This window comes from Microcebus murinus, chromosome 16 (assembly GCF_040939455.1).
Source record: "Microcebus murinus isolate Inina chromosome 16, M.murinus_Inina_mat1.0, whole genome shotgun sequence".
Taxonomy (NCBI): Eukaryota; Metazoa; Chordata; class Mammalia; order Primates; family Cheirogaleidae; genus Microcebus; species Microcebus murinus.
Window position 1 is genome coordinate 47,374,635 of NC_134119.1, and position 12,443 is coordinate 47,387,077.

The 12,443-nt window shown below is 50.7% G+C and overlaps 1 protein-coding gene across 1 annotated transcript in view; it reads right to left on the minus strand.

Moving 5' to 3' along the window:
- The window catches only part of ABHD12 (abhydrolase domain containing 12, lysophospholipase), a 67,056-nt gene that overhangs the window by 2,781 nt on the left and 51,832 nt on the right, over positions 1–12,443 (minus strand). Inside the window, exons 5-11 of the mRNA XM_012745526.2 lie at positions 9,580–9,610; positions 8,093–8,138; positions 5,348–5,477; positions 4,314–4,351; positions 3,770–3,849; positions 2,355–2,437; positions 555–633 (exon numbers count right to left, since the gene is read on the minus strand). Coding sequence (XP_012600980.1) covers positions 555–633; positions 2,355–2,437; positions 3,770–3,849; positions 4,314–4,351; positions 5,348–5,477; positions 8,093–8,138; positions 9,580–9,610 — 487 coding nt within the window. The remainder of the gene's footprint in view (positions 1–554; positions 634–2,354; positions 2,438–3,769; positions 3,850–4,313; positions 4,352–5,347; positions 5,478–8,092; positions 8,139–9,579; positions 9,611–12,443) is intronic.

Sequence of the window (12,443 nt, forward strand, 5' to 3'; positions counted from 1 at the left end):
GCTTCCTGGCAGCAAAGTCAAAGCAAATTCAGCAAAAGCCAATGCTGATGCCCCACAGACAACACGATATGCTGCTGACAGCAGTCAATCCCCAAAGCAAGACGTTTCTGCATCAGTTCTACCAGCTGCGACCCCTGCATAGCGTTGGGAGACCCTCATCATCAAGGGGTTCTTTCCCTTCAGCCAGTAACTGCTGAGCCCTCCCAGCCGAGTCCCAAGTTCACCTGGGCTCCGAAAACACAAGCAGCCTCACCCTGAGAAGGACCCCTATACAGGGAGCTGGGAGCCATCCACCTATTTTTCAAGTTCCTCTTGTGGGTAGGTAGCATCAGTGGTCTGGACCCTGCTCCCACCCCAATACCAGATCTCCTATGCCCTTCCTGCGTGGCCTAGAGGTGATGCAGGGAGGACGAGGTGGCTTCCTGAGTGTGACATGGCCAGCACCTGGCCTGTAATGCAGTGCACAGGTGTCTCCTGCCCACCCAACCAGCCCACCCCATGAGCGAGCCTGCACAAGGGCTGCTGCAGCAGAGGCAGAGACCCAGGACACTTACCTTTTTGCCGAGCTGGAAGGGCACCACTGGGTCATCCTCGGCATGCAGGATGAGCAGGGGACAGGAGATGTGCTTCACACTGTGGGAGGGAGAGCAGCTAGACCAGGTGTCTGCCACGGAAAGGGCAGGGTTGCCTGGACCCCCTGCCTGTAGCAGGGATCTGGGTCAGTGGTTGGGGGATGGGGGCAGTCACCTCAGTGCTTAACAGCCTGAATTCTGCTAGGTTTATTTTTATTCGAGAACTAGAAGTTAATTTCTTAGTTGTTTCTACCAATATCTATTTCAGCTAGGTGGTTGATGTCAATCAAATCTAGAGATCAGTTCATTCACCAAAATCTGGTCCTTCCATGTTTTCCAAAAATTGAAAATTATTATTTTTGCCAATTGAGATATTCTTTAAAAGTGTTTTATAAACTGAATTTAGATGATCCAAAAAAACTTCACCAAGTTACTGTTACTAAGAATCTGTTGGTAAAAAATAAAATAAAATAAAAATCAATACCCTTTATCTTTGGTGTAAATGACATTTAAGGTCATTCCAGCTCTGAATTTACAAGTGAATTAAAATTTTCAGTAGGTTCGACAGATCCAAATCCCGTCAGCAAGCCATATTACCAGAGTGGGCTGCCACGAATGGATGGGGCCTGGGCTCTCCTGGTCCACCGTCACTGAGGTGGGTGTGGGACCTGAGCCTCCACTTGGGCCCCCAACAGGGCTGTGTACTCCTGGCGCCTGGAGCAGGGCTCAAGCCCAGAGAGCTCCTGGCCCCTCAGACGCCAGCCCTTGCACAGCCTGCAACTCTGCTGTGGCACAAAGCACACACTCGTGCTTCCTGGTAGAGCATTCCTTCGACCTGAGGCTTCTGTAGAAAGCAGCAGTATTGGCACAGACCATTGCCCACCTGAGCTCAGGAAAGCCTTTCATGTCCACAAAACCTGCCCCTGATTCCAGCGATGGAGGGCCCAGGCTCACCCAGGGCCCCCATGCTCTACTGGCTCAGCTGGGAGGGTCAGGCCAAGGGTACCTTCAGGGGGCACAGTGGTCACTTTTGTTTTTTTAAAAAGAAATGTAGTTTATTCAGATAATTATTCTTAAGTTCTAAAACAATAATATTTATAAAAAAGCAGGGGGTTTTGCTTATAATATTTGCTCAAATTTTAATTTGTTTTATTTTTATTTTTAGAACCAAAACATACTTTAAGGGAAAAAATATTCCAATTTTTCATATTGTTTCAAAGGGTAGATTTTTAAATATTAACAATATTTAGGTAAAGTTTTTCTTTCCTTCTTTTTTGAAGAAATGAAAGCCCATGAAATTAAAATATCATAAAGATAATGTCAGCAAAATCTGAAAGTGGTTTAAAGAAAATCCTTAACTAAGTATATTTAACTTTTGGTTTACCTAATGGAATTATTTTTAATAATGAACTCTACAATATCTTTATATAACCAGATATAAATCAAATGGGTGAGGCAAAGTCATTTTTTGAATAACAGTTAATATTACCACTTTAATATATGTTCAGGAGTTCTGGTTTTGACAGACTATTTAAAAATAAAACAACTATATGGACAAAAAATATGTTATGCTTTAATTCTGTAGTCTTTTCAAATCCCTTATTTCCTTCCATTGCAGCTCTCTGCTTGGCTCTCCCTGTTTACAGACCTGGCTGTTGGAGAACAGCCCTGAGTGCTCATTCCTGCTCCATCCTGTTTGGTTAATGTGACCAAGGGGCTCATCTTGGGGGTGCTCAGTGTTTTTCTAGATTGAAAAGTTAGTTACTCAACCACAGTACTCACTTTTCATCATTTGCAAATTTAATTCCACTGCTTGTAATGGGATCAAGGAAGAACCAGTCAAACCCAGGGAAGTATCGATATATCTGAAGACAGATGGAAACCATTTTCAGAAGCATGAAGATAACTATGTGGAAGGCAAAGGCCAGGGTTCAGAGGGTTTAAGTTCATGAACTATACCTGTAGGAGTGACATGTAGCCAAGGGGTGACCAGAGCTGTCACTCCCACTGTGTCCTGGGCTTTGCCAATGGAGACAGAAGACTTACCTACCAGGCCCCACAGACTGGCCGTGGCAGAAGCTGCCCCACAAACGGGGCTCCCACGCCTTTCAGCAGAGGCCAGAATCCAGCTTAAAAACCAGACTTCCCACATACACCAGGGCCACCACCTCTGAGAAAATGGGGGTCCACAGATGTTCTCCTCACATTATTTTGGAGAAAACCAACATCAAAAAAGACAAAATAAAGGGCTCTTCTGTTCTGCACTAGAGCAGCATGAGGCCAGGACGGATGGACTGACACAGGCTTCAAAACACTTGGCCAGTCAGAACACTAAAATCAGGAATGGGAGTGGGATGCAGGAGAAAATAACTGGCCAGGCTTTAAAAGAAGGTCTAAAGCTATATTCCCAGCCAGGAAGGGTGAGGGCCGGGTGAACCCACGGGGTTTCACCTAGGCTTCAACCTGAGACACGATAGGGAGGCCACATTCTCCAGGCCATGGTGTCCAGTTCCCAAGCACCCGTCCACATACACAGAACGGAGGCACCCAGTAGCTCTACTCTCGAGGCAGCCAGGATAGTAGTCCTGTGTGGGCTGCACCTCGGGCCACCAGACCACATAGGCACAGCCTCCAGTGGGCCAAGCCACCCTCAAACAACCCAACTGTGACCTCTTCTGCCTGGCTACAGGTATAAACTTCTCAGGCAGCTCTGTACACAGAACAGTGCCTGGAACTAGGATTAATTTTTAATAGCATCTGTATTCATTCCAGTATTTAGTTTTTTACTTTTAAATTTTATTTTATTTTTTTGAGACAGGATCTTGCTCTGTCACCCAGGCTAGAGTGCAGTGGTGCAATCACAGCTAACCACAGCCTTGAGCTCCTGAGCTCAAGTGATCCTCCTGCCTCAGCCTCCCCAGTAGCTAGGACTACAGGTGTATACCACCCCAAACTAATTTTTTTTTTTTTGGTAAAGACAGGGTCTCCCTGTGTTGCCCAGGCTGGTCTCAAACTCCTGGCCTCAGGCAATCCTCCCACCTTGGTAGCTGGGACTATATGCCCATGCCACAGAACCTGGCCACTAGAGTATTTAAATAATAACTTTTACAATTATTTTTTTTCTGTAATTATTTACTTAATAGCTGTTTTATAATAATTATTTTAATAAAATAATATTTAATAAAATCTATACTTACCACTGAAAACGGATGGCTCTTAGCTTCTTCTCGGATATTAGTGAATGGAGATTCCAATATAAGGGCATCTGGAGGCGTCTCTAGATAAATGAAAAAACAAACAGGAAACTAAGTGATGGGTAAGAAGCTGACAACACAGATACAAGCCATGGGCTCTGAAGGGCCCCTGGATAGGACAGTGAGCCCTGCCGGCCTGCCCTGCTAGTCCAGCACTGCCCACGCACGGCTCCTCACCCAGGAAGCTGCCTCTGCAGGCTCCTGCTGAGGTCAGCAGGTGCAGGAGGCGTCTACCAGGGGACCTGAGGTGGCTTTGGCTGCTCCTGAGAACCACACTTGCTGTGCTGCTTATTGAGAGCCAGGCCTATGTGAGGCTCCACAGCCTCTCGAGAATCCTGTGGAGAGGGCAGGGGGTCAGCCAGGGTGGGCACAGGGGCCCCCACAGTGCCGTTCCACGTGGACACCCAGCACTCGACAGAATCCGCAGCAGGGTGGGGACGTGAGCACTCAATGCTGTCGGCCCACGAGACCAGCAGGGCTCCCTTACCTCGCTCACAGAGGCGCCGTACCAGATTTGTTGCCACTCTGGGAAAAAAGAATATAGTTCAGTTGAATTATAATAAAAATTGTTTTAAATGAGACCATTTTAATGCTGGAAAGTGCCCAGAGAAGCCATGGGCTCTGCAACGCCACTGGGTTTCAGGGCAGAGTGGGGGGAGTGAAGAGGCCCCCAGGACAGAGGTGGGCCCACTGCCCGGCCATTGGCTGACCCCTCGGCCAGGATGGCAATGGCAGCCAGCCTCCTTGTCCCCAAGGTGTGTCTTGCCACCTCTCCTTGAGCAGCCCCCCCCCCCGGCTGCTGCCCTCCCTGCCACTCTCCCCACCGTCACATGGGCACTGCTGAGGCAGACAGGAGCACAGCAGCAGCGGCAGCAGGGCCTCCCCTCAGCTGGGGGAGGCTGGGGTCTGCCTGCCCCGATCCTGGGGCCCGCCAGGTGCCTCTCCTGGAGCTGCTCACGAGGGCAGGCTCCCCACAAGGGCAGGGGAGGACCTGACCTGGACACTCCCTAGCCTACAGGACACTGTCCAAGTGAGGAGCAAGAGGACAGAAAGGGCTGAGCCACTCCCCAAAGGGAAAGGCAGCAGAAAGGGGCGGTGGAGGTCTGCAGCCCATCAGCTCCTTTCAGACGCTCTGGACCTTGCACCTGCAGAAAAGACTCAGGCTGCCACAGGGATGTTAAAATGCTTCCTGTTTTGCCTTTGTGGGAAGCAAGCCACCCACTTTCTCTCCCCAGAGCCCTGAAGACACCTCCTCAGGGCCAAGTCTCTTGGTGTAGATACCCCTACCTTGAGCCACTTCTTGGGGTGAGGAGCTGAAGTAACTCAAACCCTTGTGGTCTCTTACAGTGCTTCACCTCCTGCTCTCTACCATGGGGACAAGGCTGGTTGGGACTAGAGGCACCACAGGGTCCGGAGGCAACCAGGGCACCCTTAGGGCTCATGACTCCCATCAGACCCTCAGCTGGAGAGTCTCCTGTGAAGACCTGCTCTGCTAAAAGCACCTCTGCCTGGAGCTCTTACCCAGTGCCCAGGGAATGGCCCCAAATATACACAGGGTTGTCACCACTTCTTGCTTTGATCCAGTCAAAAACATGGAGTGCATCGTAGGTCATGCCCCGTTCGGATGGTGTTCCTATTGAGTCACCCCAGCCTGGGAGGGAGAGACAGCAGGAGGACGTCAAAGGCAGCTCACACAAAACCCATGCACACCCCCAAAGGGGCCCAGAGCCAGAGAGGACAGGGGAACACCCTGCCCCTCGAGAGCCTGCAGCCCACCCTGCTGCTGGGCAGGCAGCACCCCCACAGCTCCTCTGGCACTGGGGACGCAACCCTCTTCCAAGAAAGCCCAGCAGCAATCCTCTCCTGCCCCTACTGACAGGAAAACCAGAGGTCCCCTCACATGTCCCCCTAAGTTGGTGAATGCAAATTTGATTGGCAACTGACAGAACAGCTGAGTCAACAAATATATCCCAGAACTTCAGGCACATGCCCTGGCCAGGCCAGAGCCTGCCCATAGGCACTGGCATCCTCAAACCAAGGCCAGTGGCCCTCTCTGTGCCCTCTTGAGGGGGTGGCCACCCTCTCCCACTTTTTTAATGGGCAGGACAGACCAATCTAGGGCAGTGGAGTCTCTGCCATCATCATCCTCAGCTCTCCCACCTCCTCACCCTGTTATGACCCTGAACCCAAACGGCGTCCAGTGCCCTCGACAAGTTCCTATGGGCAGCTGTATTGGCATTGACCAGACACCACCCTCAACACCAAGGGGGCTTGGCAGGGGCAGGCACAGGGCAGAACAGGCCCCCAGAGAAAGTCCAGCCTGCCCAGGGCCCCACACAGGGACCAGAGTGAGCCCCAGGGGACAGGACAGGGAGTGGGAAGTCAGGAGGCTGATTTCTGGGTTCAAGGCAACACTGACCCAGAAAGGGAAGGGGGCTGCTTTCACTTTAGGGCCAAATTAGCATCTTATTTGCATAACAGAGGAAAAGTCACCATCTCCATCACCAGCCCCAAACTACAACCTCCCCAAGGGCCAATCTCCAGCAAAGGTCAAGTGCAATTGTCTTTCTGGCAGCTCAGCAGTGAGTCATCATCACATGATCTGAAAGCAACACAAAGTTCAGAAAGAGCAGGCTCTGCAGCGTAAGCAAACCCCACCATTACTGCAGCAGGACTGGCCCTTCCAGGGCCTCACAGACACCAGAGGAAGGAGAGTGATGCCAAGGGCCAGGGCCAGGCTGAGAGGCACAGGACACTCAGTGGGAGGTGGGGACACAAGACAGAGAGACAGATGCAGTGACAGACACACAAAGAGAAAGAGACACAGAAAAGAGTCAGAGACGGAGCTAAGTGGTCACTTAGAAATGTAGAGACTCCTTAAGAGCTGAGAGGAGAAAGTGCTCTGGGGTTTCACTTCATGACAGAGTACAGGGAGGTTAACAGGAGGAGGGCTGCACCTTCTCATTATCCTAAGACCTCTAGTGTGTATGTAGCAGGGAGAGGAAGGGTCTTTTAGCACGCATAAAAGGGTAAGAGAACAAACTACTTTCTAGTCCTCATTTTGGAGTTTTTTCCAGCCCAGAACTTTCACCATGATGGGACTTTCTCCCGTGAAAGAGCCATCCCTGCGGTCGGCAGACTGGTGGCCCCCCAAGACACCCATATCCTAATGTGGAAACCTGGAACCTGTGATGGCATTAGGTTATAGGGCTGAGATGGGGATGACCCTGGGAGATCTGGGGGAGCTGTTAGTAATCACAAGGGTCCTCGTAAGGGAAAAGGGGATACAGGAGAGTCAGGGTCAGTGCGATGGAGCCCCGAGAGGCTGTTGGTGGGCCTTGCTGGTTCTGAACATGGAAGGTGCACAGGGCCAAGGAACACACATGGCCTCAAGACGCCAGGAAAGGCAAGGCTATGATTCTCCCCTAGAACCTCCTGAGGGAATGCAGCCCTGCCAACACATGGGACGCTCATGGCGGCTACAGATTTTGAGCTTCTGACTTCCAAAACTGCAAGAAAAACAAATTTGTGTTGTTCTAAGACACTACATTTGTAGTGATGTGTCACAGCAGCAAGAGGGAACTGATATGCCTCACAACCAGCCAACAGCCACTCTCCTCCACCCCCTGCCTGTCCCCAGGTCAGGGCAAGCCAACCAAGCTGATCCTTTGGATCTTTCCGAGGAATGTATGGAAGAATATGCTTACGACACACTCTCTGTTAATACAAAGTATTTCTGTTGCTCATTGAGATAGAATGTTCTCAGAACACATCAAACTGTGGATTCTGATCTGTTCAATGGCAAACACTGATTCGTTCAAAAAAGCAGAAAAGCTGAGGGGGCAAAGAATCCATTTTCTCTCTTAACAGTTCTTCTTAACTTCCTAACTTCAACAGGATATGCTCTGCTGAACCTAAAACATGTCTGAAGTCCAGCTGGGGGAAAGTCTGGGTTCAATAAAGAAAAAAGACAATATTCTCTATGTTTAAACTGTTGCTGATGGGGCACAAGCTGGGGGCTCAGTCACTGCCTCTCCTACCAGGACGGGCTCCCCAGGCTTTGTCAGGAAAGCCAGCATCCAGGACATGCCTCAGAGCACCCCACTCTGCTTCCCTACCACCGTGACACAAGTCTGTGACACCGGTCTGGCACAACAAAAGCAAGCTGCTGGACCTGCTGGAGCCTCTCTGAGGGAGGCCTATCCATCAGATACCATCGGGATGAAATGGGAGTGTGCTCAGATGCACTTTCAAAGGAAAGCTCACCTCTATAGTCAAAGGTGACCACATGATAACCAAGGGAACTCAGCACCTGTAAAGTGAAAAATAAACATCTTTAGCAACAAATTCAAGCATCTCGGAGTGAGAGCAACTTGCCTCTTACTAAACCCATCCAGCTTTGTTTTTGTGCCTTGTACACAATGGGAAGTTAATAAAGACTGTCAACATGCTGATTCCTGACTGGACCTTACGAAATACAGATGCCAACTGCTGGCTTCCTGCGCCTGAGGAATGCGGGAAGGATGGCTCTTTCTGCTGCTTAGATGGACAGACCTCTGCAGTTCCAAGGACAGCAGCTCCACATTCGTGCTACGGGGCAGCCTCAGTTGGCCTCCTCTGGGGGCAGACAGCTCTTTGGTGCTGCCAGCACAGGAGACCTCCAAGAGGAGGACTCCACTACACTGAGACCCTGCCTAGGGCCCTCTACTGCAATGTAGTAGTTCTCAGATGTTAAGCTTTTGCTTAATTTTTTTTTTTTAAGCTCTGTAGACTAGCTGACCTCTCCCACTGAGATCACTCCTCACATGCCCTCACTGGGGTGTGCCCAGAGGTGGGAGGCTGCCTTGCCACCACAATACCCAGAGTTGCTGCTCTCCCTCTTTAGGAAGGGAGCTAGGGTGCTTCCCCAACACAGCCTGCACACTCCCTGCCAGCCTCCAGCCCCTCGCAGAGCCTGCACCTCCAGCCAACCTGTTCCAGGCCTCCTTGACCTCGGCAGGGATGAATTATTTCTATTAACAGAAACCCCAAAAGAGGACCAGTGATTTCTTAGGTACTCCCCTCTCCTGACTTGATCTAATTTATCTAATGGGAAAAACCCTCCAACAGCCCAGAGCTAGATGTACTAGGCATCTGTCTGTGCCCCTTTCTACCCTGCTGGCCAATGCAGACATCCTTGAGAGGAGGAGAGGGATGCAGGGTAGATGGGCCCCTGAGTGGGCCCTGGCTACTGCTCCAGCAGCATCTCTCAGGCTCCAGGCCCAAACACCCTGACCAAGAAAAAAAACCAAACACATATGAAGGTCCGTATGCCCTGCCACAGGTGCGCTGTTTACCTGGGGAGACCTGTGGGTACCTCCACTGAGTTGGCCTGGAATCTGATTCAAGTCCCTGCTGCACCTCCTGCTGGGGTGAGCATGCAACTCGGCAGTCAGTTTAGCTCCTGGAGCACATGGTTCCTCTTTACATTTTACATATGAGTAACTCAAAATTTAAACAATTTCAACTTCCTTTTATATAGTTTGTCAATATCTGCACATGGTCCACCAAGCCCACACATTCTGACTTGGTGCCCATCCTTGGAGGTGGTGTAATGGGCAATCAGCCAAGGCACTACCTTCCAGCACGCCCACCAAAGGTTAAAAAGCCCAAGAAGAGTCAACTCTCAAAATTATTAGTTCGAGTGATTCCCTTCAGCTCCTGCCTCCTGGAAGGAACAGACAGGGAACAGTGCTTGAGGTATCTGCACTCACCTTGTACAGCTCCACGCGGTGGTCACCTCCTCTGAAGAAGGAAACAGGAAGTGGGCATTAGTGCATCTTCTCAAAGCCTCAGGCTCCAGGTCGATCCTGGAGAGTCCAGGACCTTTATGACTTAGTCCCCAAACCCCATACCCAGGAGGGGCTGATGGTGGATGGGAGGACCACTCCTCAGGTCCCCAGAAGTGGCCCCAAGCTTGCCTAGGGCAGCACCATGCCAACAAGAGGCACTTTGGAGAGATTTCTTAATTATTGCTTTTACTTTTATTTTCCATAGGTAATATATACTTACAGTCCCAAATTCAAAAGACACAAAAGGAAACACAGCAAACCCTACCCACTCCCACCCCAGCCATCCAGCCCCTCCCAGCTTCCCAGCATCCAGGGACCATCTACATTGATGGCAGCTGTGCCCCAATGGGTACCTGTACTTTCTGCATCTCACTTCTCAATCCACGTTCAGATATCTGCCTGGCAGCGCCTCCCCGTCCTCATCTTGGAGTCATCTTGGCTCTTTCCCACCTAACTTCTGTTTGCTGCTATGACCAGCCTGTGCTACATCACTTCACATACGTGTGCACTGTATGTGTGATTCGTTTCTGGCCATGGTGGTATGGGCACTCCTGACGTTGACGGTTGTTGCCGAATCTTTCATCAGAAACCCTTGTGTGGGAGGGGCCGTCTCTCAGCCCCTCACCAGCAGACCACAGCTTTATCGGGCATGTCTATTACTGAGGCTGAGTGTTCTCTGCATGCACCTGTTTCACATATTTATACTTCCGTGTCTGTGGCCTGTCTAGGCCCTCTTTCCATTTTTTGACCAGTTCTTGGCCCACTATTACTGTGGACAAACCCCACAAGGGCTGCTAAGAAGAGGAGGGCATGTCAGTGGGCAGGGCAGGGTATGAAAGAGGCTCACCCTCTCCACACTTGTCAGTTATTTTCCTTCTTTTATAAGGAGTAGTCTGACCACTTCGGGCACTGGGGGGGGCAGTTGTTGTGGGGAGACAAAGATGAGATGAAGGAAGAAAACCAACAGAAGCACAGAAACAAAACTACAAAGGAGGAAAGATCACAAAATGTTTTCTGTTATCGTTGCAAGAGTTCATGGTGCTCTTTTCTAAATTTCTCAAATTCCCTCCACTAACCAAAAAGGAAGAAAAGCTGAAAGTCCAGTGGTCTGGACTTCAGGGAGAACCAGGTGGTGTGATCCTGCAAACTGACAGAGCCAATCTGGGAAGTCTGGTCAGAGAAGAGGCTCAGAGAGCAGGGATGAGGCCCTCAAGAGGTGGTGGATACAGGCAGGACAAACAGAGGCAGGCAAAAATGTGGGGATGGCAAGACCTGCATGCAGGGAGTCTCATGGATGGGGAGGGGACAGTAAACCTTTGGAAGTCATGGCATTCCTTCCAAACCTGAAGTCACAGGTAGATTCTGTCTTGTCTTTTACCATGTGACTGGCAGTGCAGCACTGAACCTTATTCACAGCTTCATAGCTAACTACACAGTGTTCTCATTTATAGAAAGGTGCTGCAAGAGCTGTTTGTAGCTACTTGCTCTTTAAAAAGCAGAAGAGAAAGCTACCGCAGCTTGTCCCAGACAAAGAGGAAAGCAAATTGTGCAGCGCATGCATGATTCAGTAGCTGAGCACTCTGTTCTTGGCACAGAAACCACCCTCAAGGGCCATGCCCCTGGGCTTTTTCAGCAATGCCCTCTGCACTGCTCTGCCTCCCAGACATCCACGGAGGCCTGCATTCCCCTCCAGAAAGGACATCACTGCTCTCCTTGCCTGTGAAATGTCTGCCCCCAGGCCCCCAATATGGCCTGGTGCCACACTGCCCTCTCCTCTGGCCATGCCTCTTGCACAAATGCAAGGGAACACAGAACCAGTGACCCTGGTTTTCAAACAGCACTTTCCCCCAGTCCAGGCTCTCTCACAGAGGCTCTTCTGAACAACAATCATGTATGGAAGGGGCACCGTGCTGTCTCCAAGGCAAGAAGACCAACTTCAGTTCAAGCTAGCCTGAGGGACCAGCCACTAAACCCACTCAGGAAAAGCATCTGGGATAAAACCGGGTAAGGAAGGACTTGACCCTCTACAGAGAGTATGTAGTTCATCAATAGCTCATTGGGGTGCTTGGACACTGCTGTCCCATGGCCAGAAGCAGAGAGCTCCACAGTCCAGCCTTTGCAAGGACTGACTGACTAGTGCCCGCACGCTCAGCAAGGGTCTCTTCACTGGCACTCTCTGCCCTCAGTGTCACTCCCACCCCTTCTCAGCACTCACTGCCTTTTTTCTAGGAAGTGCCTCCTCCTTCCAGGGCTGCCCAGGCTCTGGCTTCACCCACCTGTACCTACAAGCTATCACTCAGGTAATGCAGACCTCAGGTAATGCAGACCTGCCTCCCAATCCCCAGACCCAGGTGACGGGTGCAGAGAAAACCACCTGTGAGTGAACCAGAGACACTATTTCCCACAAGGGCATAACATAGCCCCAGTCCAGCGTCATCACAACCCCTCATTTTCTGAGAAGCCTCGCTCCCTAAATCACACACTGGCAGACACTTCCCCCTTTGAAATAACAACAGGAATTAGGAAATATCCCCCTCTGGCCAGAGGAGCTAGGTCACTCTGACAGACTCAGCCTCCTCATCCCAGCCCAGGCTGGACCTCCAGATAGGGACCTCCCACATTTGCTCAACACCGTGGTCCCCCAGGAAACTGGGTGGGGTCCACTCTGCAGACCAGCCCTGCTGACCCCCTGCACACAGTCCTACTTGGCTCTGAGCCTGTGGGACCCTAGCATCATGTGAAGTTCACCTAAATTCCACCCTCCCCAACCCTGTAAGAATCTGCCT